The sequence below is a fragment of the Scyliorhinus torazame genome, chromosome 29 (genome assembly GCF_047496885.1).
Source record: "Scyliorhinus torazame isolate Kashiwa2021f chromosome 29, sScyTor2.1, whole genome shotgun sequence".
Classification (NCBI taxonomy): Eukaryota; Metazoa; Chordata; class Chondrichthyes; order Carcharhiniformes; family Scyliorhinidae; genus Scyliorhinus; species Scyliorhinus torazame.
In genome coordinates this window covers 11,473,813-11,500,929 of record NC_092735.1, presented here as the reverse complement: position 1 = coordinate 11,500,929, position 27,117 = coordinate 11,473,813, and the positions used below count along the sequence as shown (strand labels likewise).

Genomic DNA, 27,117 nt, shown 5'->3' with positions numbered 1-27,117 from the left:
AGTCTGGTTAACCCTTTCCTTATGCCACATTGGAGAAATAGGCCCAACTGCGATGCGGTCAGCAGTTGAATTGCCGAGTGCCGAACTCCATCTGGCCGCTGGCACAAGGTGCTAGAAAAGGGAGGGGGGGGGGGGGGGCGCCGGGGCAGTCAGAAGCCAGGAAATCCTGGGGAAGCAAAGGCTAGCACAGCCCGAATCACATCTCGTGTTGCAACGAGTAGCAACAATCAGGAACATGAATCATTTCTAGCACACAACTTTATTGAGGAATAAAAAGAGCAGACACGACTTCGTTCATCAAGATTCAATTACTAAAAACAGGACAAAAATGTCATTGTACAGACACGTGTCCACCTGCAGCCTCCTGATGACCAATTGCCACATTACCATGGTAACCTCTCTGGTACAGCAGCCAGGCTCACAGACGGGACTGGACGTAGCGGGACGGCTCCACAGGCCCCTGCCTCACCCCCACGGCCGCCATTACTTGATGCGGTAGAGGACTTTGCGTTGCATTCGATGCTGGATCTCGCCCCGCCGCTTCATCAGCTGCAGGACCTTGTAGATGGCGTGTTCTGGATATTTCTGCAGTGTGGGCGGGGGAATTAGAAACAAAAGCAGGTTGAAGGGAGACACTCGAGAGTGAAACACAGAACCAGCAGGGGGAGGAGTGACAGCACAGGTGGCCATTCAGCCCGACATGCCTGCACCCGCACCAATCCCATTACCCCACTCTTCCCCCATAGCCCGGCCTTAATCACAAAATAATCCCACTGCCTTGCTCTCTCCCCATTTGCACCCCTAACCTTCCCAATCGCAATATTTCTCCAATTTCCCAGAACAGCTGCAACAATCTCTGCTCCCAACCGAACATCCGGGGGGGGGAAAGAGAAGAGAAGGAAAGCATCCAAACCACCTTTCGTCAAGCAGTTCAGAGTGGAGTGAATTCTAAACTGCTGTCACAGCTTTGACGTTAAATGGTTACTGCCGAAGAATTAAAGCCACATGCTATCGGTCTTGCACACAGGATAAACCACCAGGAAAGGGAACAACAATTTATACTGCATGTGAAGAGTGCTGATTGGTAATGGTGTTGCCACGGAGAATGCAGCAGTGAGCACCGCCACGCCTTTCTTTCAAATTCAAATCAGGCAGGCCGACTGATTGCTGAAGGCCTCGCCATGAGGAACGAGCCAAGAGAACATCACTACCGGAGTCCACTTGCCCACTCTCTTGAGAAATATAAATTGTTGTTCCCATTGTTTGCCTTGTGCAGCGGGTCAGGAGTGCAAGGTGAAAAACTTTGTTAGGATCTATTTTTTACAGCAGGACACATTTTAGTCACCAGCTGTAGCTCCTCCTATTCATAAACCAAACACCCCTGTTAAATCTCCTTGGCCCTCTCTATTGTCATGTGGATGTACCTTTACGAAATGGGTGTTTATCAAATAGCTGCAGTGATGTCTGTGTGTGGGTGGAGCTGGGCACTCTTTCTGTCTTTTACTTTTGTTTTGAGCTGTAAAGCTGCTTTGTGGCTGTTTTTGGTTTCAATTTCAGTGTTGGAGAGCTGTATTCAAAGCAAGAAGATGTTCGGATCGCTCTCTCTACTAGCTAAAGAATGTCTTCAGCTCACTTGATGATTTCAAAGTAATATCAAATTCTGAGAGAATTTAAACCTGCTGTCTTTGTTAAAAAGGGTTGAACTTATAGATGTTGCTAGGAAAGATATTAAGGGTCACCAAAAGAGCATTGTATCTGTGGGGTTACATGTGTTGGTAGTTGATAAGATGTTTACTGTATGTTTATAAAATGTTAACTGGGTTCATAGAATAAACATTGTTCCGTTTTTAAAATACTTACGGTCTCTGTTGCATCACACCTGGAGAGTGGACCCTTGTGCTCACATGATCAAAATCTATTAAAAGTCGTGGGTCAGGTGAACTCCATGATATACTTTGGAGTTTTCGAAACCCTGGCCCATGACACTATTCCCATCAAAACATTCACAGAATAGTCTATCCTCATCGGCTAATGGGGACCTTTCTTTGGCAATCTTATCCAAACCTGTCAAATTTTATACGCCTCTTATCAAATGTTTCCTCAATCTCACCCCCAAGGAATACAAAGCCCAGCTTTTCTGACCTAATCTTGTAGCTGAAACTACCTCCAGCCCAGGAGCCATTCAGGTAAATCTTCTCTGCACCCTTTCAAGAACCCTCTCATATCCTTCCTAAAAAGTGTAGCAACCAGAACTGGGCATAATACTCAGACTGCAACCAAGTAATTGCCAATGAAACGTCCCCAGAGCATTTTTATTGAGTATAACAGATTTGGGGGCAACTTGTAATTTCTGGTTCACAATGATCCTCCGCATTGCTTGGTATTTCCCTTCACTGTTGGAGACTAAACCACATTGCTTTGGGTCTGGAGTCACATGTAGGCCAGACCGGGTAAGGACAGATTTCCTTCCCTAAAGGGACATTAGTGAACCAGATGGGTTTGTACAACAATCAATAGTTTTGGGGTCACCATTATTGAGACAAGCTTTGTATTCCAGATTTTGTTTGAATTTGAATTCCGCCAGATAATAGCCCAGGATTTGAACCCATGACCCCCGAGTGTTGGCCCAGTCCGGTGATATGACCACCATCTCCATTCAGTTTCATTACGCAACCACCACAGAAGGCACTGCATTTTTAACATGCTTTGCGTCACTCCAGCAGGACTGAATCCAATTTGATTTTCAATGGAATCTCGGTTCCCTGGAATCGGAGGGGAATGGCTTTCCGACGTGAAAACAGCAGGAACCACATACCATAACCGTTTAAAATCCTCCCTTCACCTCCTGGGAAACACCAATTCCCAACCCAGGGCTACATGTCCACAGGGAGCAGCAAGTCCTGGTACAAACAAGCAGGGTTTGCTCGATGCAGTGTAAAGTCTGCTGTGGCTGAGTGGCACAGACACAAACCATATGTCACCGTGAGCCTGGCTGGAGTGTTTTAGTCAGGAGGCCAGTCGGCCCAACTTGCTTGAGGAAGTCCTGGACGGGCACCCACCTGCTTGAGGAAGTCCTGGACGATGCTGTGCTCGGAGACCTGGGACCCAATGGCGAAGCGGCGCTTCATCTGCTTCTCGACCCGAGCCAACATCTCATGATCCTCCGCCGTGGTGAAGCCTTCCGCACCTAGGAGAGACGGGGCAATCCGGGGTCAGTCAGCCCAGAGCACAGGCCCTGGCCACCCACTGCGGGGCCCCACCCCCAGCCACATTCAGGCCCCACCCCCAGCCCCTTCCACCACTGGCACTCCCCTGACCAAATTAATCCCAGCCGCTTACTGTCACGGTCTGTGAGCCTCATTCTCCCATCCAGGGGTGGGACAGGTTGTAACCTTCCCTGCAAAACCTCAGTGATGGAGCTTATGCAGATCTTGGGGGAATTTGGCCGGTTCTCGGGGTACAAATTGAATATGGGTAAGAGCGAGATTTTTGTGATCCAGGCGAGGGGGCAGGAGAGGAGACTGGGGAGTTGCCGTTTAAAGTGGTGGGAGGGAGTTTTCGCTACTTTGGTATTCAGGTGGCACGGGGATGGGAGCAGCTACACGAATTAAATCTGGCCCGGTTAGTTGAACAGATGGAGGACCTTCGGAGGTGGGACATGCTCCCGTCGTCACTGGCGGGGAGGGTACAGACCGTAAAAATGACAGTTCTCTCGAGATTTTTGTTTGTTTTCCAGTGCCTATTTTTATACCAAAGGCCTTTTTTAAGCAGGTGAATAGTGATCTCTGGGTTTGTGTGGGCGAGTAAAACGGAAGTGGGTAGTGGGGGAGGGGTCAGTGTGGGAGCAGGTGGAGGTAGTCTCATGTAAGGGCACAGGTTTGGGGGCATTGGTAAAGGCTCCTCTGCCGTTCTCACCGGCCCGGTATTCCACAAGCCCAGTGGTAGTGGCGGCCCTGAGAGTTTCGGGGGCAGTGGCGGAAGCAAATGGGAGTGGAGGGAGCGTCGGTGTGGGCTCCAGTTTGTGGTAATCACCGGTTTGTACTGGCGAGGATGGATGAGGGGGTTCGGAGGTGGCAGAGAGCAGGGATTGAGGGGCTGGGGGACCTGTTTATTGATGGGAGCTTTCCCTGTTTGGAGGATCTGGAGGTGGAGTTTGAATTGCCAGGAGGGAATGGGTTTCGGCATCTGCAGGCGAGGGTTTTTGTGCAACGGCAGATTTTGACCTTTCCGCTTCTACCGCTGCAGGGGATACAGGACAAGGTAGTTTCTAGAATGGGGATGGGGAAGGTATCGGAAATCTATAAAGAACTTATGGAGTGGGAGGAAATCCAAATAGGTGAGCTGAAGCATAAATGGTAGGATGAGTTGGGAAAGGAGTTAGAGGCAGGTCTGTGGGAGTACGGAGTACTGTCAACATGTTGTCATCTTGCGCAGGCTCAGCCAGATACAATTCAAGGTGGTTCACCGGGAACAGATGACAGTAGCCCAGATGAGCATGTTTTTTTGGGGTGGAGGACAGGTGTGTGAGGTGTGCAGGAGGGCCCGCAAATCATGTCCCCATGTTTTGGGCATGTCCGAAGCTCAGGGGATTCTGTCAGGGATTTGCGGAGGTCATGTCCACGGTGCTAAAAACAGGGGTGGCGCCAAGTCCAGAGGTGGCAATTTTTGGAGTGTCGGAAGATTTGGTAGCCAAGGGGGCGAGAGAGGCTGACGTTTTGGCCTTTGCCTCCTTGGTAGCCCGGAGGCGGATCTTACTATCGAGGGGGGACTGGAAGCCCCCGAATTCGGGGGTGTGGGTTAGCGACATGGCTGGGTTTCTCAGGCCTGAGAAAATTAAGTTCGCCCTGCGAGGATCAATGTTAGGGTTCATTCGGATGTGGCAGCCGTTTATCGACTTCGGGGGAAAACAAAACTGTGAGCAGATTCAATAAGAGGGGGGGGGTTAGGAAGTAAGGGGGAGTTAGGCTATTCTTTGTCTAGCTTAGGCTGGAACAGTGGGAGATGAAGGGGTGTGTTACGCACCAAATTATGTTTACATTTGTGTTTGTATCTTTCGTTACCCCCCCCCGGCCCCCAAGGCAGAAACCCGCACACTCACCGGCCAGACTTCCTGACAGTGCCGCATCCAATGTGGACACCTGGAAAAGTCGCAGGGCCTCTTCCACATCGCGCTCCGTGGCGAATGGTTGAAGCTTCATCTTGGCTAGTGATTCAGAGATCCGAATAACAGCCTCCAACTGCCTGTGAAGGGTGGGAGCGGGAGGGAGCGAGAGAGAGCGGGAGCGCGAGAGAGCGCGAGAGAGAGAGAGAGAGAGAGGGAGCGAGAGAGAGAGAGAGAGAGAGGGAGCGAGAGAGAGGGAGAGGGAGAGGGAGCGAGAGAGAGAGGGAGAGGGAGCGAGAGAGAGAGAGAGAGGGAGCGAGAGAGAGAGAGAGAGGGAGCGAGAGAGAGAGAGAGAGGGAGCGAGAGAGAGAGAGAGAGGGAGCGAGAGAGAGAGAGAGAGAGGGAGCGAGAGAGAGAGAGAGAGGGAGCGAGAGAGAGAGAGAGAGAGGGAGCGAGAGAGAGAGAGGGAGCGAGAGAGAGAGAGGGAGCGAGAGAGAGAGAGGGAGCGAGAGAGAGAGAGGGAGCGAGAGAGAGAGAGGGAGCGAGGAGAGAGAGGGAGCGAGAGAGAGAGAGGGAGCGAGAGAGAGAGAGGGAGCGAGAGAGAGAGAGGAGAGCGAGAGAGAGAGAGGAGGGAGCGAGAGAGAGAGAGGGAGCGAGAGAGAGAGAGGGAGCGAGAGAGAGAGAGGGAGCGAGAGAGAGAGAGGGAGCGAGAGAGAGAGAGGGAGCGAGAGAGAGAGAGGGAGCGAGAGAGAGAGAGGGAGCGAGAGAGAGAGAGGGAGCGAGAGAGAGAGAGGGAGCGAGAGAGAGAGAGGGGAGCGAGAGAGAGAGAGGGAGCGAGAGAGAGAGAGGGAGCGAGAGAGAGAGTGGGAAGGCGAGAGAGAGAGAGAGGGAGCGAGAGAGAGAGAGGGAGCGATGAGAGAGAGAGGGAGCGAGAGAGAGAGAGGGAGCGAGAGAGAGAGTTGAGCGAGCGAGAGAGAGTGGGAGCCAGAGAGAGTGAGGGAGCGAGAGATATATAGTTATGGTTTGGGCACAGGAACTGGTGCTAAAAATAAAAATGAGACACAGATAGAGATATTAACCTGACTGTGATGGGGGATGCTGTTGGTCCGATCACTCTCACGTTCGTGTTCCCGAGCTCCACACCGCATCAGGATGTAGCGGTTCTTCAGCTTCTCTGCAGCCTCCGCAGCCAGTCTGGGCCCACACTTCCTGTGGGAGAAAACCCAGGAGGTATTAAAACATGGGAAAACACAAAGAAACACAGCCCCCGATCGCAACACCCATGTCACTCTGGAGTCCAAGTCCAGGGTTAAGGACACAGACATAAGCTTTCAGCCCCTCCCCCAAAATCCCTGGGCACTGCCTGGCTATTCCACTGCAAGGTGCAACACAGATCCCACCCGTCACTCTGGTACTCCACAGATGAGGCTCAAACCAGAGGCTTTTGTTTTTATGGGATGCGAGTGCCATTGGCTGGGCCTGCAGTTATTGCCCAACCCCAACTGCCTTTGACCAGAGTGCCTCGTTAGGCCATTTCAGAGGACAGTTAAGAGGCAACCACATCTAGAGTCACATCTCGACCACACCGGGTAAGGGCAGCAGATTTACTTGCCCACATCGCTCCTGCCCTCCCATCTATTCCGTACCTCTTTATTTTGCTCCATCCGCACCTCTCATTAATCAAAAGCATCAAACAGATCACATTTCTACTCCACTTCCCTTCCGAAGAAGTCATATTGGACTCTCGGGTTAATTCAGTTTCTCTCTCCACAGATGCTGCCGGATCTCCTGAGGTTTTCTAGCATTTTTTGCTTTTTTATTTCAGATTTTCAACATCTGCAATATAGAACATACAGTGCAGAAGGAGGCCATTTGGCCCATCGAGTCTGCACCGACCCACTTAAGCCCCAACTGTCACCCTATCCCCATAACGCAATAACCCCTCCTAACCTTTTTTTTTTGGACACTAAGGGCAATTTAGCATGGCCAATCCACCTAACCTGCACATCTTTGGACTGTGGGAGGAAACCGGAGCACCCGGAGGAAACCCACGCAGACACGGGGGGGGAAAAGTGCAGACACCGCACAGACAGTGACCCAGCGGGGAATTGAACCTGGGACCCTGGCGTTGTGAAGCCACAGTGCTATCCACTTGTGGGTTGTTTAGCACAGGGGCTGTTCAGCACAGGGCTAAATCGCTGGCTTTGACAGCAGCACGGTTCGATTCCCGTAACAGCCTCCCCGAACAGGCGCCGAAATGTGAACAGTAACTTAATTTGAAGCCTACTTGTGACCATAAGCGATTTTCATTTCATTTCACTTGTGCTGCCCTATTTTTTTTTAGTAAAAGTAAAAAAATATCTTCAGTGTTAATCCCCTGCGTCGCTGGACTACAGTCCAGTGATATTACCAGACAGCCACTACCCCGGTCCAGTGCGAGGCATCAATCGGACAAGGCTCGGCACAACATCGAGGGCTGTACTGTTCTATCAATCAAATCACCCATGCACCCACCCCTAAAATCCAATCCGCAGGACACCCCCCCCCCCCCCCCCCCCCCCCTTCCCCCTTCACTCACGTGCGACAGTACGAGATGTATTTCTTGAGCTTGCCGAGGTCAATCTCCCCCTCGACCGCGTGGGTCTGGGTCAATGCGCTGAGGTGCACGTTCATGACGTGTTTGGCCAGAATCTGCGACAGAGAAAGACAAAGAATCAACCTCGATAAAACCAGGAGGGATTGAACACCAAGATGGTACGGGGATTTCAACAGGGGCACAATTCACACAGGCTGTGGGCAACACTGACACCGATTACACGGCCAGTGAATCCCTTTTTAAAATGTATCGTTCATGGGATGTGGGCATCGTTGGCAAGGCCACCATATGTTGACTTGCATAGTGGTTAGCACAGTTGCTTCACAGCTCCTGGGTCCCAGGTTCATTTCCCGGCTTGGGTCATTGTCTGTGCATTCTCCCCGCGCCTGCGTGGGTTTCCTCCTGGTGCCCCGAAAGAAGTGCTGTTAGATGAATTGGACATTCGGAATTCTCCGCACAGGAGCCGGAGTGTGGCGACCAGAGGGCTTTTCACAGTAACTTCACTGCAGTGTTAATGTAAGCCTACTCATGACACTAATAACAAATGGCCTTCTTCTGCACTGTAAACTCTATGATCAGCATCCTGGATTCATCACAGAACTGCCCAGGTGAAGCCAAGAGCATAAACACCAGGATTCCAAGTGCCGATTTCTGGGACAGACGGGATTGGAATCAGGCGACTTCGGCCACTGCAACCCAGCCTGTCCTCAACATTACAGGGAACACGGGCAGTTCCCCGCCCCCAGCCCGCTTAGGACGCCACCCCCGTCTCCTCACCATGTCCCGCTCTTCATTATGCTCGTCCTTCACAATGAAGATCATGTCAAATCGCGACAGGATGGTCGGCATGAAGTCAATGTTCTCCTCTCCTTTCGTGTCATCCCAGCGCCCGAAGACCGAGTTTGCTGCGGCCAGGACCGAGCAACGGGAATTCAAGGTGGTCGTGATCCCAGCCTGTGCCAAGAAGAACATATTCCGGTCAATTCCCCAAGTCCCGGACATACCAAGCAACCCCACACCGGGTACAACCCTCGTCAGGGCCAATAGCAACCCCTTCGCCGGGGCAACCGCCCTCGCCGTGGCCAACGGCAACCCTCCTCGCCGGGGCCTTCATTAAGCTGAAGGTACCTGAAAGGCCATTTGACCAATCAAGTCCAGAGGAATCCACTCAAATTAATAATAATCTCACCTCTCTCCATACCCCCCACTCATTAATCCCGTCTTCTGTTAATAGAATTATATATAGAATGGTAACCACACAGGGGGAACTCAGACCATCAAGTCTGGAACTAGCCCAACCAGTCGCTGCATCCTTTCCTTCCCCCTGGGATAGTCTCCACGTTCCCTACACTCTAGACACCAACACGATCCTCCCAATCTCGCCTCTGGAATCAAATATCTTTTCTGGCCTCTTCAGAACAGCTTGTTCCACACTGCAAAATTCTCCCCGACATTTGAGCCAGGGATGAGCGCAAAATCCACCCTCCACCGCCCCCCCCCCCCCCCCCCCCCCCCAATCCGACGCCACCCCCTCACCTTGGCAATGGAGATGGTCTGCTGCTCCATAGCTTCATGGATCGCCACCCTATCATCCTCACGCATCTGAAGAGACGGAGCAGGTTAGAGTCAGCAAGGCATTGGGACAAATGGGACAAAGTTGTTTTGAGTCCACGTGGACTAGTTCTCTCAATCCCAAGAGCAGGACTCGGATCCCTCACGCCTCAGCCAGCTCGCCCTCGTTTGTACCTTGTCAAACTCATCAATGCAGACGACACCCCCGTCGGCCAGAACCATGGCTCCCCCCTCCATGATGAAATTCCGGGAGGATGGATCCCGCATGACGGAAGCGGTAAGTCCGGCCGCACTGCTCCCCTTCCCGGAGGTGTACACCTGCACAAGCGGAACAAATAAAACAATTTGCACCCATCAGCAGGGGAACCGCCAGAGGACAGGCACCATCACCCTCCCACCCCCAGCCTTGGCATGCAGGCAAAGCCAGAGCAATTGTCCGGCCCAGGGGCAAATGTGATGCGAGGGACCGGAGGCACACCTAGGCCAGACCCGGCAAGCTGCTCGAAGGACCAAGAGTTTGCAGGACAACCCAACAGCTTTCAATCTCATTAAATTCCATTCCCCATGAACTCCGGGATCACAGGTTCAGGAACACCACCATAGGGCAGCCAAAGGTCAAAGGCCTGTAATAGTAGGCCTCATGGTGCCCGTAGGAGAAAGGATCAATGCGATTAGTCCAGGACCTTAACCGGGGCCAAGTTAGCGTCTGCCGTGGCTCAGAATGGACGCTCGCTTCAGTCAACCTGGGCATGGATGGAGTAGGCGCAGTAAAAGTTGGCAAGTGGGACAAACCCCGTGTAGGCATGGGACACAGTGCCCAGTGTATGGAGCACCCTACATGACACTGTGAACATTGCCACTAGAAAGTACAAGAAGATTTGTATTTAACCAGCACCTTGCAAACTTCTCTTGCTCTTCAGTTTCCTAGGCGCGTGGTGTTTTCAAAGGGCCGTCACTGATTTAACGGGGAGGTTTGTCCGCACTCAGCACCAGCGGACAGCATTACCACACAGCTTCAAGGGGCAAACAAACGGTCCAATCAATCAGCAGCCCTCCCCACGGTGTCCCTTACTTACTGGATGACAAAGAATCACCCAGACGCCAAACGTTATTTCCCTTCTCTCTCCACAGACGCTGTCAGACCTGCTGAGACTGTCCGGTATTTTCTGTTTTCGGTTACCCTTACTCACCCCGATGGGCGAACATCTCTCCACAAACTTCAGCAGCTGCGATTTGGCTGTCCCTGGGTCACCGAGCATCAGCAGGTTAATGTCGCCTCTCCGTGTCAGTCCGTCTGGCAGGCTAGAAGAGCCAAAGCAAAGGCGGGTTAGACACCCAGCAACATGTGCCACCCTAGTCGTTACATCACAAGATGGGGCAGTGCAGAAGGTGCAAGAAGAGCTTTAGAAGGGTGATGGTCAAGAGGAGGTTCACAAGAATGACCCCTAGAATGAAGAGCTAGTCGTATGAGGAACGGTTGAGGACTCTGGGTCTGTACTCGTTGGGGTGAGGGGAGATCTCTTTGAAACTGACAGGATACTGCGAGGCCTGGATAGAGTGGATGTTTCCACTTGTAGGAAAAACTAGAAGCAGAAGACACAATCTCAGACTAAAGAAACGAGCCTTTAAAACAGAGATGAAATTAAATGAAAATCGCTTACTGTCACAAGTAGGCTTCAAATGAAGTTACTGTGAAAAGCCCCTAGTCGCCACAATCCGGCGCCTATTCGGGGAGGCTGGTACGGGAATTGAACCTGCGCTGCTGGCCTACCTGGGTCTGCTTTAAAAGCCAGCTCTTTGGCCCCGTGTTAAATCAGCCTCTAGATGAGAAGGAATTTCTTCAGCCAGAGGGTGGTGAATCTGTGGAACTCCCACAGAAGGCTGTGGAGGGCAAATCACTGAGTGTCTTTAAAACAGAGACAGATAGACTTCCGGTTGCGGTGATGCACTGCTAAGCCGCAAGTTTCGGCAGCTCTCGTTGTAACGGACTTTTGGGCTCTTATCGGGAGCCCCAACGGAATTTTTTTCCGTCCTAACCCAGTGTGCGGTGACGAAGGAAGGAGTCCCCCCAGGTGTGTATGGAAAGGAGCGGCGGTAGTGGCCAGATTGCGAAGGATCCTTTGGAGCAGCGGCAGAGAAAAGAGAGAAGCAAGATGGCGGCGGATGGAGCGGGGCCCAGACCAGCAGGAGTTTCTCCGACGATGTGTAGAGGAGCTCAAGAAAGAGGTGCTGGCGCCGATGCTACTGGCAATCGAGGGACTGAAGGAAACACAAAAGGTCCAGGCGATGGAGCTCCGTGGAGTGAAGGCAAAGGCAGCCAAGAATGAAGATGAGATACAGGGCCTGGTGGTAAAAACGGAGACACACGAGGCACTACACAAGAGGTGCATAGAAAGGATGGAAGCCCTGGAGAACAGCTCGAGGAGGAAAAACCTATGGATTCTAGGTCTCCCCGAAGGGGCAGAGGGAGCTGATGTTGGGGCTTATGTGAGCACGATGCTCCACACACTAATGGGAGCCGAGGCCCCAACGGGCCCCCTGGAAGTGGAGGGAGCGTACCGGGTCCTCGTGAGAAGACCAAAGGCAGGCGAAACACCAAGAGCAATAGTGGTGAAGTTCCATCGCTACAGGGACAGAGAGATGGTCCTGAGCTGGGCTAAGAAGGCACGGAGTAGCTAATGGGAGAATGCGGTGATAAGTGTGTATCAGGGCTGGAGTGCGGAGGTGGCGAGCTTTAACCGGGCCAAGGCGGTGCTCCATAGGAAGAGAATAACATTTGGGATGCTGCAGCCGGCGCGATTGTGGGTCACGCATCAGGGCAAGCACCACTACTTCGAGACGGCGGAGGAGGCATGGACATTCATCCAAGAAGAGAAACTGGACTAGACTTGAGAGTTTGATGTTTGGAGAGAAGCAGCGAGGTGGTGGTACAGAAATGTAAAGTGGGGAAAGGGGAGGGCTATTGTACAGCAATGTTGGACGGAGAATTTCTCTCCCCCCGATGGGGGGGAGACACGAAGAAATGTGGGTGCCGGTGGGAAAAGGGACAGGGAAGGGGAATGAGGGAACTGCGCCATAGGGGGCGGGGCCGAGAGGAAAGCACGGGTATTTTCCCCGCGCTATGGAAATTATAGCGGGAAAACGGGCGCAGGAAGGAAGGGAGCCCCACACGCAGGGAGGTCAAAGAGTGAACGGGGGAAGCCGAGGTCAGCCAGTTAGCTGACTTCCGGAAGCAATATGGGGGGAGTAACCAAGCTAGAGGGGGATGGGATGGGGATTAACTGGGTTGCTGCTGCTGAGTGCAAGGGGGAGCTGGAAAGAGATGAGGTGATCGGGGCGGGAAGGCGCTGCCTGGGGGACGGACGGTGTGCGCGGGACCTGGATGAGGAGATGGCCTAAAAAAGGGGATGGTTAGTCGACGGGGGGGGGGGGGGGGGGATGGCCCCCCAATCCGGCTGATCACGTGGAATGTGAGAGGCTTAAATGGGCCGATTAAGAGGGCACGGGTGTTTGCGCACTTAGAGACTGAAGGCGGACGTAGTCATGCTCCAGGAGACGCACCTGAAGGTGGCGGATCAGGTTAGACTAAGAAAAGGATGGGTGGGACAGGTATTCCACTCAGGGTTGGACGCGAAAAACAGAGGGGTGGCAATATTGGTGGGGAAACGTTGTAGCATTCGAGGCGAAGAATATAGTGGTGGACAGTGGGGGCAGATATGTGATGGCGAGTGGCAGACTGCAGGGAGAGGCGGTTGTGCTGGTGAATGTATATGCCCCGAACTGGGATGACGCGGGATTTATGAAGCGAATGCTGGGACGTATCCCGGACCTGGAGGTGGGAAATTTGGTAATGGGGGGGGGGGGGGGATTTTAACACAGTGCTGGATCCAGGGCTAGACCGGTCCAGATCCAGGACCGGGAGAAGGCCGGCAGCGGCCAAGGTGCTTAAGGGATTTATGGAACAAATGGGGGGAGTGGATCCGTGGAGATTCGCCAGGCCGATGGCTAAAGGGTTCTCTTTCTTCTCCCACGTCCGTACGGTATACTTCCGGATAGACTTTTTCGTTTTGGGAAGGGCACTGATCCCGAAAGTGGCAGGAACGGAGTACTCGGCCATAGCCGTTTCAGACCACGCCCCGCATTGGGTGGATTTGGAACTAGGAGAGGAAAGGGAGCAGCGCCCACTCTGGCGACTAGATATGGGACTACTGGCGGACGAGGGGGTCTGCAGAAGGGTGAGGGGGTGTATTCAGCAATACCTGGAGGTCAACGACGATGGGGAGGTTCAGGTGGGGGAAGTATGGGAAGCGTTGAAGGTGGTGGTTAGAGGAGAGCTGATCTCCATTGGAGCCCACAAGGGGAAACAAGAGGGCAAAGAAAGAGAGAGATTAGTGGGGGTGGATAAAAAATATGCGGAGGCCCCAGACGAAGGGCTATACAGGGAAAGACGAAGACTACAGACAGAGTTTGACCTGCTGACCACGGGAAAGGCAGAGGCACAGTGGAGGAAGGCACAGGGGATGCAATAAGAGTATGGGGAAAAGGCGAGCCGGCAGTTGGTCCACCGACTTCGGAAGAGGATGGCGGCGAGAGAGATCGGGGGAGTTAGGGACGAAACGGGAAATATGGAGCAGAGCAGGGAAAGTGAACGAGGTGTTCAAGACCTTTTATGAGAGGCTATATAAGTCCCATCCCCCGGGGGGAAAAGAAGGAATGCTACACTTTCTGGACCAGCTAAGGTTCCCGAAGGTGAAGGGGCAGGAGGTGGCAGGTCTGGGGCGCCAATCGAGGTGGATGAGGTGATTAAAGGACTGGGGAACATGCAGGCAGGGAAGGCCCCGGGACCAGACGGGTTTCCAGTGGAATTCTACAGGAAGTATATGGATCTGTTGGCCCCGCTTTTGGCGAGAACCTTTAATGAGGCTAAGGAAAGGGGGATGCTACCCCCGACAATGTCGGAGGCGACGATATCGCTAATCCTGAAATGAGATAAAGACCCGCTGCAATGCGGGTCATACAGGCCTATCTCACTCCTAAATGTAGATGCCAAACTGCTGGCGACAAGGATAGAGGATTGCGTCCCAGGGGTGGTGCATGACGATCAGACAGGGTTTGTAAAGGGGGAGACAACTGAATGTTAATGTACGAAGGTTGCTGGGGTGATGATGACGCCCCCACCGGAGGGGGAGGCAGAGATAGTGGCAGCGATGGATGCAGAGAATGCATTCGATAGGGTGGAGTGGGACTATCTGTGGGAGGTGCTGAAGAGGTTTGGGGTCGGTGAGGGGTTTATTAGATGGGTCAGACTCTTATATGGGGCCCCGATGGCAAGCGTAGTCACAAACCGGCAAAGATCGGGGTATTTTCGGCTACATAGGGGTACAAGACAAGGGTGTCCCCTGTCCCCGTTACTGTTCGCGTTGGCAATTGAACCACTGGCCATAGCGCTGAGGGATTCTAAGAAGTGGAGGGGGGTGCTTAGAGGGGGAGAGGAGCACCGAGTGTCGCTCTACGCAGATGATCTACTGTTTTACGTTGCAGACCCGGTAGAGGGATGGCAGAGGTAATGCAGATATGAACATAAGAACAAGGAGCAGGAGTCGGCCATCTGGCCCCTCGAGCCTGCTCCACCATTCAATGAGATCATGGCTGATCTTTTCTGGACTCAGCTCCACTTTCAGGCCCGAACACCATAACCCTTAATCCCTTTATTCTTCAAAAAACTATCTTTATCTTAAAAACATTTAATGAAGGAGCCTCTACTGCTTCACTGGGCAAGGAATTCCATAGGTTCACAACCCTTTGGGTGAAGAAGTTCCTCCTAAACTCAGTCCTAAATCTACTTCCCCTTATTTTGAGGCTATGCCCCCTAGTTCTGCTTTCACCCGCCAGTGGGAAACAACCTGCCCGCATCTATCCTATCCATTCCCTTCATAATCTTATATGTTTCTATAAGATCCACCCTCATCCTTCTAAATTCCAACGAGTACAGTCCCAGTCTACTCAACCTCTCCTCGTAATCCAACCCCTTCAGCTCTGGGATTAACCTAGTGAATCTCCTCTGCACACCCTCCAGTGCTAGTACGTCCTTTCTCAAGTAAGGAGACCAAAACTGACCACAATACTCCAGGTGTGGCCTCACTAACACCTTATACAATTGCAGCAGAACCTCCCTAGTCTTAAACTCCATCCCTCTAGCAATGAAGGACAAAATTCCATTTGCCTTCTTAATCACCTGTTGCACCTGAAAACCAACCTTTTGCGACTCATGCACTAGCACACCCGGGTCTCTCTGCGCAGCAGCATGTTTTAATATTTTATCATTTAAATAATAATCCCTTTTGCTGTTATTCCTACCAAAATGGATAACCTCACATTTGTCAACATTGTATTCCATCTGCCAGACCCTAGCCCATTCACTTAGCCTATCCAAATCCCTCTGCAGACTTCCAGTATCCTCTGCACTTTTTGCTTTACCACTTATCTTAGTGTCGTCTGCAAACTTGGACACATTGCCCTTGGTCCTCAACTCCAAATCATCTATGTAAATTGTGAACAGTTGTGGGCCCAACACTGATCCCTGAGGGACACCACTAGCTACTGATTGCCAACCAGAGAAACACCCATTAATCCCCACTCTTTGCTTTCTATTAATTAACCAATCCTCTATCCATGCTACTACTTTACCCTTAATGCCATGCATCTTTATCTTATGCAACAACCTTTTGTGTGGCACCTTGTCAAAGGCTTTCTGGAAATCCAGATATACCACATCCATTGGCTCCCCATTATCTACCGCACTGTTAATGTCCTCAGGAACTTAGGAAGTTTGGAGAGTTCTCGGGATACAAACTAAATATGGGGAAGAGCGAGCTTTTTGTAATGCACCCCGGGGAACAGGGTAGGGGGATAGATGCTCTGCCGCTGAGGAGAGTGGTAAGGAACTTCCGACTGGGGATCCAGGTGGCCAGGAACTGGGGAACCCTGCATAGACTTAACCTGACGCGACTGGTGAGCAGATGGAGGAGTACTTTAAGAGGTGGGATATGGTGCCGCTGTCACTGGCGGGCAGAGTGCAGGCAGTTAAAATGGTGGTCCTCCCGACGTTTATTTTCATGTTTCAGTGCCTCCCCATTCTGATCACAAAGGCCTTTTAAAAAAAAAGACAGGAGCATTACGAGCTGTGTGTGGGCATGAAAGACCCCGAGAGTAAAGAGGGGTTTCCTGCAGCGCAGTAGGGACAGAGGGGGACTGGCGCTGCCGAGTTTGAGCGACTACTATTGGGCCGCCAATGTGTCGATGGTCTGTAAGTGGATAAGGGAGGAAGAGGGAGCAGCGTGGAAGCAGCTGGAGATGGCGTCCTGTAAGGGAGCGAGCCTAAAAGCGCTGGTGACGGCGCCGCTGCCGTTCTCCCCGAAAAGGTACACCACAAACCCAGTGGCGGTGGCAACCTTGAGGATCTGGGGGGCAGTGGAGGCGACACAGGGGAGTGACGGGTGCCTCGGTGGGGTCCCCGATAAGGAATAACCACAGGTTTGTCCCAGGGAGGATGGATGGGGGGTTCCAGTGTTGGCAACGAGCAGGAATTAGGAAGCTGAGGGACCGGTTTATAGACGGGACGTTTGCAAGTCTGGGAGCGCTAGAAGAAAAATATAAGTTGCCCCCAGGGACGCCTTCCGATATATGCAAGTGAGGGCATTTACGAGGCAACAGTTGAGGGAATTTCCGTAGCTCCCGACGCAGGGGATCCAAGATAGAGTGATTTCGGGGGCATGGGTTGGAGAGGGCAAAGTGTCCGAAATATACTGGGAGATGAGGGACGAGGGGGAGGCGATGATAGAGGAGCTGAAGGGAAAATGGGAAGAAGAGCTGGGGGAAGAGATTGAGGAGGGGCTATGGGCGGATGCCCCAAGTAGGGTAAATTCCTCGTCCTCGTGTGCCAGGCTTAGCCTGATTCAATTTAAGGTTCTACATAGAGCACATATGACGGGAGCAAGACTGAGCAGGTTTTTCGGGGTGGAGGACAGGTGTGGGAGGTGCTCGGGAAGCTCAGCGAACCACACACACATGTTCTGGTCGTGTCCGGCACTGCACGAGTTCTGGGGGGGGGGGTGGCAAGGTAATTTCAAAGGTGGTGAAGGCCCGGGTCAAGCCAGGCTGGGGGTTAGCTATATTTGGGGTTGCAGAAGAGCCGGGAGTGCAGGAGGCGAAAGAGGCCGATATTTTGGCCTTTGCGTCCCTAGTAGCCCGGCGTAGGATTCTACTCATGTGGAAGGAAGCGAAACCCCCAGGCATGGAGGCCTGGATAAACGACATGGCAGGGTTCATAAGATTGGAACGAATAAAATTTGCGTTGAGGGGATCGGCTCAGGGGTTCTCCAGGTGGTGGCAACCGTTCCTTGACTATCTCACGGAACGATAATGAAAAGATAGAAATGACAGCAGCAGCAACCCGGGGGGGGGGGGGAGGAAAGAGGAGCACTATTCTGTGTTTTTGATATTTGTTTTTCTTTTTAGTTTTTGTTGTAAGTTTACTATATTATTTAAATAATGTTATTTACCAGTTAATGTATAATCCCTTGTTGAGTTGTAAAAATGGAAAAAATTTTGTTTGAAAAATTAATAAAATACATATTTTTTAAAAAACAGATAGGTTCTTGATTAATAAGGGGATATGGGGAGAAGGCAGGAGAATGGGGATAAGAAAAAACAACAGCCATGATTGAAAGGCCGAGTGGCCGAATTCTGCTCCTATGTCTTATGATACCAGAACACAGAGGTGACAACTATCAACAGATTGAGCAGGCCCACTCTCTCCCTCTCAATACAGTGCAGAAGGAGACCATTTGGCCCATCGAGTCTGCACCGACCCACTTAAGCCCTCACTTCCACCCTATACCCGTAACCTAATAACCCCTCCTAACCTTTTGGTCACTAAGGGCAATTTATCATGGCCAATCCACCTAACCTGCACGTCTTTGGACTGTGGGAGGAAACCAGAGCACCCGGAGGAAACACCACACAGGCACAGGGAGAAGGTGCAAACTCCACACGCAGCTACCCGAGGCTGGAATCGAACCCGGATCCCTGGAGCTGTGAGGCAGCAGCGCTAACTGCTGTGCCACTGCTCCGTCCTCTTGGGCTTGGACTCCACGCTCCCACCCACTCCATATATCCGGGGATTTCCTGAGACACTCACCGCTTCCTGGAGCCCCCAAACAACAAACAGCCAATAGCCTTCTTGATATCCGAACTGCCATAGATGGAGGGAGCGATGCTCTTGGCGACCGTCTCGTAGATGTTGGGCATGGCAGCCAGCTGGCGGAAGTCCTCCTCATCCTGTGGGGCCGTCGTCCCAGGCAGGCCGTGTCCTGAGGTCAAAGATTCCGTTAGAAAAGGGCCCCGTTGCCATGGAGACCACTCCAGATCAGACCACCGCCAAGTAAGCTGCGGCCTTCACACTGGAACTCTCCCCGTCCCCCAAAATAGATTAACACCCAACCTTGGTCGAGTTGCCAATTAGATCAGGTCGGACTCCACAAAGAACAGGAAGATCCCACACCAGAGCTCAGGATCCACGCAGACTGAACTAACCCCACCCCCCCTTAGAGGGCAGAGGTCAGCTGCAGTCGTCTCCGTGGATACCAGGCAATTCAAGGGGCAAATCGGAATTAGCATTCCTGGGGCCATCCCCACACGATCCACTGACACAAAATATGAAGCAAGTGTCTAAAACTTCACTATTAATGCAGTATGGGAACAATAAGACATGAACAAAAGACTGGCATTTCAAGACCTCAGAATGACCCAGAGTTCAGGAAAAGCAGCAGGCAATAAACACAGCAAGCTCTCACAAACCGCTACATGATAATGATCAGATGATCGGCTTTTGTGATGCTAATCGAGGGATAAATGTTGGCCAGGGCACTAGGGATGCCACCCTTGCTCCGCTGCGAAATAGCGGGCATCAGATCTCCCACATCCGCCTAGGGGATCCGACGAAGCCTATTGATTAACCTCACAACCAAAAGACGGCACCTCTGACAGCGCAGCACACACTCAGCACTGCACTGTCAACCAGATAACGTGGGCGAGTCTTTGGAACGGGACCCGGGCGCAAGAGTTCTACCCACCGAGCTCAGCCGACATGCGATTACGCACGTGCGGTTGGGAGTTCACTGTGCATTTTACGGGGTTCTTGCTAGCTGGAGGACTGAGCTTGAACGCAGTCAATGGCTCCACAGGAGCGCTGCCCCTCGGCACAGGCTACCGCATTATTGAGAAAGGAAGGCCCAAGGGAGGAGAACGTACCTGTCCCCCTCGGTGTCCACCTGGATTCCAACCACTCGGATGTAGGAGCCGCGTATTCCCACCCCCACTCGGTCCCGGCCTTTGCTGCGGCCCGTGCCAGCCTTCTTGATGGAGTAGATGCCCATGATGGTGACCCGGTTTCCGGGGACGACCTTGTCGCACAGGTACCTGCGGAAGAGAGCAGACCACTCCCCGTGAGACAGACGGTAGAGCTCAGGGATCAGCGGGAGCCACTTTGACCATCAATTCCGCACTCGCCCCATCAGCTCTCCGTACAAACCCAGACCCGCCAACACCGACAACCTGTTGCACCATGGAAGGTATCATAGTCCAAGAAAAGTCCCCGATTACCCCCCCCACCCACCCCAGCAACCATAAGGAAGGTTTTTCAAAGAAGATCAAAGGGCGCGAGAGTCTAACTAGAATCGCCGTGGGATTCACTGAACGGTTACTCAGATTACTAGCTCAGTAACTGTTTTCTCCGCTCTCGTTCCTGTTAAGGAATTAGTAGAGATATAAATCCAGTTGATCTCTGCAGCACAGCCCCCACACGGGGCAGTAACCGACACCCACCGATCCCTGCCCAATCATCGGTAGTAACCAGTCGCAAGCTCCAGCCACTGGGCTCACAGAAGGTTCTGTTGCCAATAGCCCCTCCGAGCGGCAGTACCCCGATGACCGAAGCCACCTCCACCCCTCCCCCAGCGCACCCCACCTCCGTACCTGTCACAGAACACCTGCATGTGCCGGGGCATCTCCCCGTGTGGCACGGCATCGGGAGACTCCTGGAGTTTCAGGGTTTGGAAATCCACGCACTTGCACTTGTCCGGGATGATGAAATACGGGTCAATGGGGCATTTTGGGACGTCCGGCCCTGCTCCCTGTAATAGACAAAGCTGCCGTCACCCATCATTTCCTCCCTCATTCAGGACACAGGGCAGCTCCGCTCACAGTCCTCTGCCTCAAAGACAACTTGGCAATTCCTCCGACCCCCTCTCCCCCCCACAAACCTCCACCCCCAAGGGTTAATGGTTAATGGCGCCCCCTCCACCACAACACTGACCTGTTGCTTGGATGCCCAATATGGTCTCTGCCATTCTGGGCTCCATAAATCCGTTAATAAAGAAGAACGGGCTTCATTTTGATAGCGCCTTTCAAGACCTCTGGGCCCACCGCCAATATTTTTGGTCACTGCTGCAGGAAATGCGGCAGCCAATTTACGCACAACAAGCTCCCACAAAGCAACAAGAGCCATCGACAACCCGGTGATGTCTCCCTATGTGCTGGATGCAGTTAGTCGAGAGAGCCAAGCAGCACACGATCCAGAGGTAGAATAACACGACAGATACACCCACCCTCAGGACGTTTTTAAAATCCAGGTGGAACAGTAGTAAAAAGCGTCACCATCTCTGCGTCCACCCAATCCTCTAACATTTAAAACAAAACAGGGCAGACCACCCAGGGCCCCCCGAATCGCCGCAGAAGGCTGTGGAGGTCAAATCATAGAGGGTCTTTAAGATAGGTAGGTTCTTGGGGGATCAGGGGTTATGGGGAGACGGCGAATGAAAAAATATCAGCTATGATTGAATGGCAGAGCAGACTCGATGGGCCGAGCGGCCTAATTCTGCTATGTCCACCATAGCTGTAAATAAGGCAACCCACTTAGGATAACTGTAGAATCACAGAACCCGACAGAGCAGTCTGCACCAGCCCTCCGAAAGAGCACCCACCTCAATCCACTCTATCCCCATAACCCAGTTACACCGCCTAACCTTCAATAAACATTTTGGACTCGAACGGGCAATTTAGCGTGGCCAATCCACCCAACCTGCACCATCTTTGGACGGTGGGAGGAAACCCACGCAGACACGGGGAGAACGCGCAAACTCCACACAGTCAGAGTAGTGTATTTAATTTCTTTGTCCCGTGCTGCGAGGCGGCAGCACTAACTCTGTGACACCCAATATGTAGCTCAATATGTGACAAAACAGAGGAACAAACAGCACAGCTCAGGAACGGAAGGATCGGATATTTTACTCATGGATATGGCTTCCCGCTCAGCCTTGTTTTCTGTTGCACCCACTGGCTCCAACAGGTGCAGCAGAAAATAGGGTCCGGAAGGAAACAAATGTTCTGCAGGTGCCAAGATTAGTCACAATGCCACATGATGCTGGCTCACCAAACCCCAACACAGCGGTTAACGGCACGGGGCTTACGTGTTGCATTTGCGCGGGAGGGTGTATCCTTCCAGCCCAGGACGGACAGCAATGTTGCTCATGACGTTACGGCAGCCCCGACATTCTATGGCGATTCGGGTGGCTTTGGCACGCACGGAACTCGCAGAGATGACGATGCCCGGGATCTTCACCAACCGAGACATCTGGTCCGACTGAGAGAGAAGGGAAAAAAAGCGAATCAAACTGTGCCGGCAGCGCCGGGCAAGCCATAAAACCCGCTTTAAAAATACTAAACAAACGGTTTGCAAAGCTCGAGCCAGTGATCTGCCTGGATTGTGACCCTACCATTTCAAGACACTGTGGCCCAACGCCCACGTTGCGTGTATAAAGACCTGTATGGATGGGGGGTTCCAATTCAGACCCGTTCGCGGTCTTGCTCCTTGAAGCTAAAGTTCCCAGCGAGTGAAACTTTGATTCCATTTTTTTTTTTTTAAATGTAGAGTACCGAACTCATTTTTTCCAATTAAGGGGCAATTTAGCGAGACCAATCCACCTACCCTGCACATCTTTGGGTTGTGGGGGTGAAACCCACGCAGACGCGGGGAGAATGTGCAAACTTCACACGAACAGTGACCCGGGGCCGGGATCGAACCTGGGTCCTTGGCCCCGCGAGGCAGCAGGGCTAACCCACTGCGCCACCCCATATATAGCTTTTTAAAAAGTTAATTCACATGATGTGGGCATTGCTGGCTAGGCCAGCATTTACTGCCCATTCCCTAATCGCCCTGGAGGTGGAGACCTGTCTTCTTGATCCCTGTGATGCAGGTAGACTCACCGTGCGGTCAGGGAGGGAGTTCCAGGATTTTGACCAGAGACAGTGAAGGAACAGCCAATATATTTCCAAGTCAGGACGGTGAGTGGTGGGGTTCCCAGGTATCTGATGCACTTGTCCTTCTCGATGGTAGAGATCCCGGCAGCCCACTCTTGAGATAATCCCTTCTAAGACAACCCCTTCATCGCAGGGATCAGTCTAGTGAACCTTCTCTGAACTGCTTCCAATATTGGTATAACGCTCCTCAAGGAAGACGATCAAAACTGTACCCAGGGATCTAGGTGCGATCTCACCAATGTCCTGCAGTTGCAGCAAGACTTTTTACTCCATCGCCCTCGCAATAAAGGCCAACATTCCATTACTTGCTGTGCCTGCATACCACCGTTTTGTGATAAAGAAGCGTGCAGAGAGTCCGATAATCTCATCCGGGGTGATGACAACAATGTCAATGGGGTGATTTTCAAATACGACGGACACCTTATTCTTCCTGTTTCACTAGGCAAAGATTACGAGGACTTTAAAACTTCAATGCATAAATGATTCATGAACGAGGACACTCAGCTGCCTCTGCACTAGTTTCTTTCAGTTTGACATTCTGCTTTTCTATTCTTCCTGCCAAAGTGGACAACCTCACATTTTTCCGTTACACGCCATTTGCCAATTTCCCCCCCCCCACTCGATATTCCTTTGTAGACTCTGCACGCTCTTCTTTCCTATCTATCCTCACACTGTCAGCTAGCGGGGGCACCTGCGGCCTACCTCCACCTGAGGCGCCCTTGCCACCAGCACAATTCCAACCCCCCACTCCCCCCAAACTCCCTACCTTCAAGCTACGGATATTGGCACAGTTGGCATCCGAGCACAGCATGACCTGGATCTCCTGGAGTGTCTCCTCACCAGCCGGCCGCGGGCGGGTCACCTCGTCTGCCACCTCCCGCGCTGCCTCCTCCAGCTGCGGGGAAACAGGAAGAGGACAATAATGTAACAACAGCGGTAGACGTCGCCCCGAGACCTCCCCGATTAAAGTAGGTGGTTGCTAATAGGCATTATCACACCGTACCGATGCCACACACTCATCTGTTGGAACCACACTCACGGTGCTAATTAACCAATTCAACACATACAAGAGAACCAGGTCCTTGCACTTGCACCCCTCACAAGAAATTTTAAAACACCATTTTGGGACTATAATGGGGGCAAAGATAAGAGTGAAAACAAGGAGACCGGGATTTCCCTCCTGAAGGCTTGAGACGATTAAGGATAAAGATGTTCAAACTTCTGAAATGTTGCAAGAGGAAATGAGGGAAACTATTTCTAGTGACCTAGTTTTTTTTTTACATTTAGAGTACCCAATTATTTTTTTTTCCCAATTAAGGGACAATTTAGCGTGGCCATTCCACCTAACCTGCACATATTTTGGATTGTGGGGGTGAAACCCATGCAGACATGGGGAGAATGTGCAAACTCCACACAGACAGTGACCCAGAGCAGTGCTAACCACTGGTGCTGCCCTTCTCGTGACCAAATTGGCAACCAAGTCAACATGAGGAGGCCTTTTTTTTAAAAAAAAAAAACAATGAGCTACGAACATCAAAATATGCCAGGAAAATCCAACATCATCTTGCCCATCAGTGGTACTGAGGCAAATGGCTCCCTACCAGCCCTGGTCAGTGGTCCTACCCAGTGTAGACGTGGTTTCCTGTGCTCTCCCCCGGCTCCTGTCCTGTGCAGGGGACACTGCGCTGGGTCCTTACCAGAGGCAGGTGCTCGGAGGGCTGCTTGAGTAGGTGGTCGGCCAAATCCTCATCGAAACTGCTCAGATCCTCCAGCGACACCTCATCCAGTATTCAGCCAGGTTGTAATGACGTTTGAGCTCATCCCTAGGCAGAGACAACAAAGAGTTAAATCCAGAACAGCAGCAAGCTGGAGGCTACAGTCAGAGCAGGACACAGCAATATCCTTTCCCCAGAGGGCTTGGGAAACGTCAGGTGGAAAAGAGCAAAACAAACCAGCATTTCCCACACTGTTCACAGCCTCAGAATCTCCCAAAGTGCGTTTCAGCCAACTAAACTTTTCAAAGTGAATTTGCCCCCAACTCCGCAGCCCCCTCCATACTTGCACACCCCTCCCTCCAAGATTTCTCTAACCCCCTACCTAATCCCCCCACACACATCTCCCCACCTCCTACCCCCCACCACACACACATCTCCCCACCCCCTCCTACCCCCCCCACCACACACACATCTCCCCACCCCCCCCACCACACACACATCTCCCCACCCCCCCCACCCACACACACACCTCCCCACCCCCCCCCACACACACACCCCCCCCCCCCCCACCACCACACACATCTCCCACCCCCCCCCCACCCACACACATCCCCCACCCCCCCCCACCACACACACACCCCCCCCCCCCCCCCCCACACACATCCCCACCCCCCCCACCACACCACACATCTCCCCACCCCCCCCCACCACACACACATCACCCCACCCCCCCCCACCACACACAACACCCCACCCCCCCCCCACCACACACACATCACCCCCCCCCCCCCCACCACACACACATCTCCCCACCCCCCCCACCACACACACATCTCCCCACCCCCCCCCCCCACACACCATCCCCCAACCCCCCCCCCCACACACACATCACCCCCCCCCCCCACCACACACACATCCCCCACCCCCCCCCACCACACACACACTCCCCCCCCCCCCCCACACACACATCTCCCCACCCCCCCCCCCCACCACACACACATTCCCCACCCCCCCCACCACACACACATCTCCCACCCCCCCCCCACCACACACACATCTCCCACCCCCCCCCACCACACACACATCTCCCACCCCCCCCCACCACACACACATCTCCCCACCCCCCCCACCACACACACATCTCCCCACCCCCCCCCACCACACACACATCTCCCCACCCCCCCCCACCACACACACATCTCCCACCCCCCCCCCCACCACACACACATCTCCCCACCCCCCCCCCACCACACACACATCTCCCCACCCCCCCCACCACACACACATCTCCCACCCCCCCCCACCACACACACATCTCCCCACCCCCCCCCACCACACACACATCTCCCCACCCCCCCCACCACACACACATCTCCCCACCCCCCCCCACCACACACACATCTCCCCACCCCCCCCCCACCACACACACATCTCCCCACCCCCCCCCCACCACACACACATCTCCCCACCCCCCCCACCACACACACACATCTCCCCACCCCCCCCCACCACACACACATCTCCCCACCCCCCCCCCACCACACACACATCTCCCCACCCCCCCCACCACACACACATCTCCCCACCCCCCCCACCACACACACATCTCCCCACCCCCCCCACCACACACACATCTCCCCACCCCCCCCCACCACACACACACCTCCCCACCCCCCCCCCACCACACACACACATCTCCCAACCCCCCCCCCCACACACACATCTCCCAACCCCCCCCCCCCACACACATCTCCCCACCCACACAACATCTCCCCACCCCCCCCAACACCACACCACACATCTCCCACCGCCTACACCCTCCCCACCTACACCCCACCTCCCGGGCCGACCTGTATTGAAGGTGAAGCCGGTGCGGTCGCTGCCCACGCGGTATTGGCGGAGGAAATCGCGCAGCCGCTTCTGGATGTGGGAGCGGCGGAGCTGCCCCGAATCTCCGGGGGGCTCGGGTCCGAAACTGTCGCTGAAAAACACACCGGGGTCATCGAAGCCCGACATGGCCGTGAGTGAGGGGGGGGGGGCGGCGGTGATGGAAATCCGGGACGGTCTCTCTCTGTTTTCCTCTCCTCCCGACCTTTGGCGCCAAAATGTTGCTCCGCCCACTCCGCTCCTATTGGCCGTTCCCGACCCCCGTGTCCCGCCCACTCCGCTCCTATTGGTCGCCCCCGCCCCGGGTCCCGCCCACTGCCCAATGTTTGGCGCGAAATCGCTGGGCCAGGCCGGAAGTGAGAGTGCAGGGAGACCACTCGGCCCTTTGTACCTGTGTTGCCCCGTTGGGAACCTGTTCACCCACAACCGAGGCAATCGGAGGGGAGGGGAGAAGGAAAGAAGGGAAGGGAAGGGGATCCAGCTGGTGCCAGGTCCCTGAGGGAGACTGTGTCCTGGCGGCCGTCGGGGTACGCCAGGCGTACTGCGGGTTTGCAGGCAGCAGCTGTACCCTTTCGATCAATGGGTCCGCCTTGTGGAGCCGCACGTGTTTGCGGAGGAGGACAGGTCCTGGAGCTGCCAGCCACGTTGGGAGTGAAAGCCCGGAGGTGGACTTCATAGGGAAGGCAAGGAGACGTTCATGGGGGGTTTCATTAGTCGCAGTGCAGAGTAGCGATCGGATGGAGTGGAGCGCGTCGGGGAGGACCTCCTGCCTAGGGGAGACCGGAAGATTTTAGACCGCAGGGCCAGCAGGACGGCCTTCCAGACCGTCCCATCTCCCTCTCCACCTGCCCGTTTCCCCAGGGGTTGTA

At 53.5% G+C, this 27,117-nt stretch overlaps 1 protein-coding gene across 1 annotated transcript; it reads right to left on the bottom strand.

The window, feature by feature from the left end:
* Positions 1 to 240: 240 nt before the first annotated feature.
* mcm5 (minichromosome maintenance complex component 5) lies at positions 241 to 26,472 on the bottom strand. Its single transcript, XM_072492069.1, is given in 19 exon segments — positions 241 to 585; positions 3,060 to 3,187; positions 5,099 to 5,241; positions 6,181 to 6,194; positions 6,196 to 6,310; positions 7,680 to 7,792; positions 8,475 to 8,651; positions 9,234 to 9,299; positions 9,444 to 9,587; positions 10,460 to 10,571; positions 18,469 to 18,643; positions 19,585 to 19,748; positions 20,304 to 20,454; positions 20,985 to 20,989; positions 21,797 to 21,969; positions 23,413 to 23,541; positions 24,344 to 24,429; positions 24,432 to 24,469; positions 26,199 to 26,472. Coding segments are annotated over 19 exon segments (2,214 nt in total). The 5' UTR covers positions 26,378 to 26,472; the 3' UTR covers positions 241 to 483.
* Positions 26,473 to 27,117: the final 645 nt, after the last annotated feature.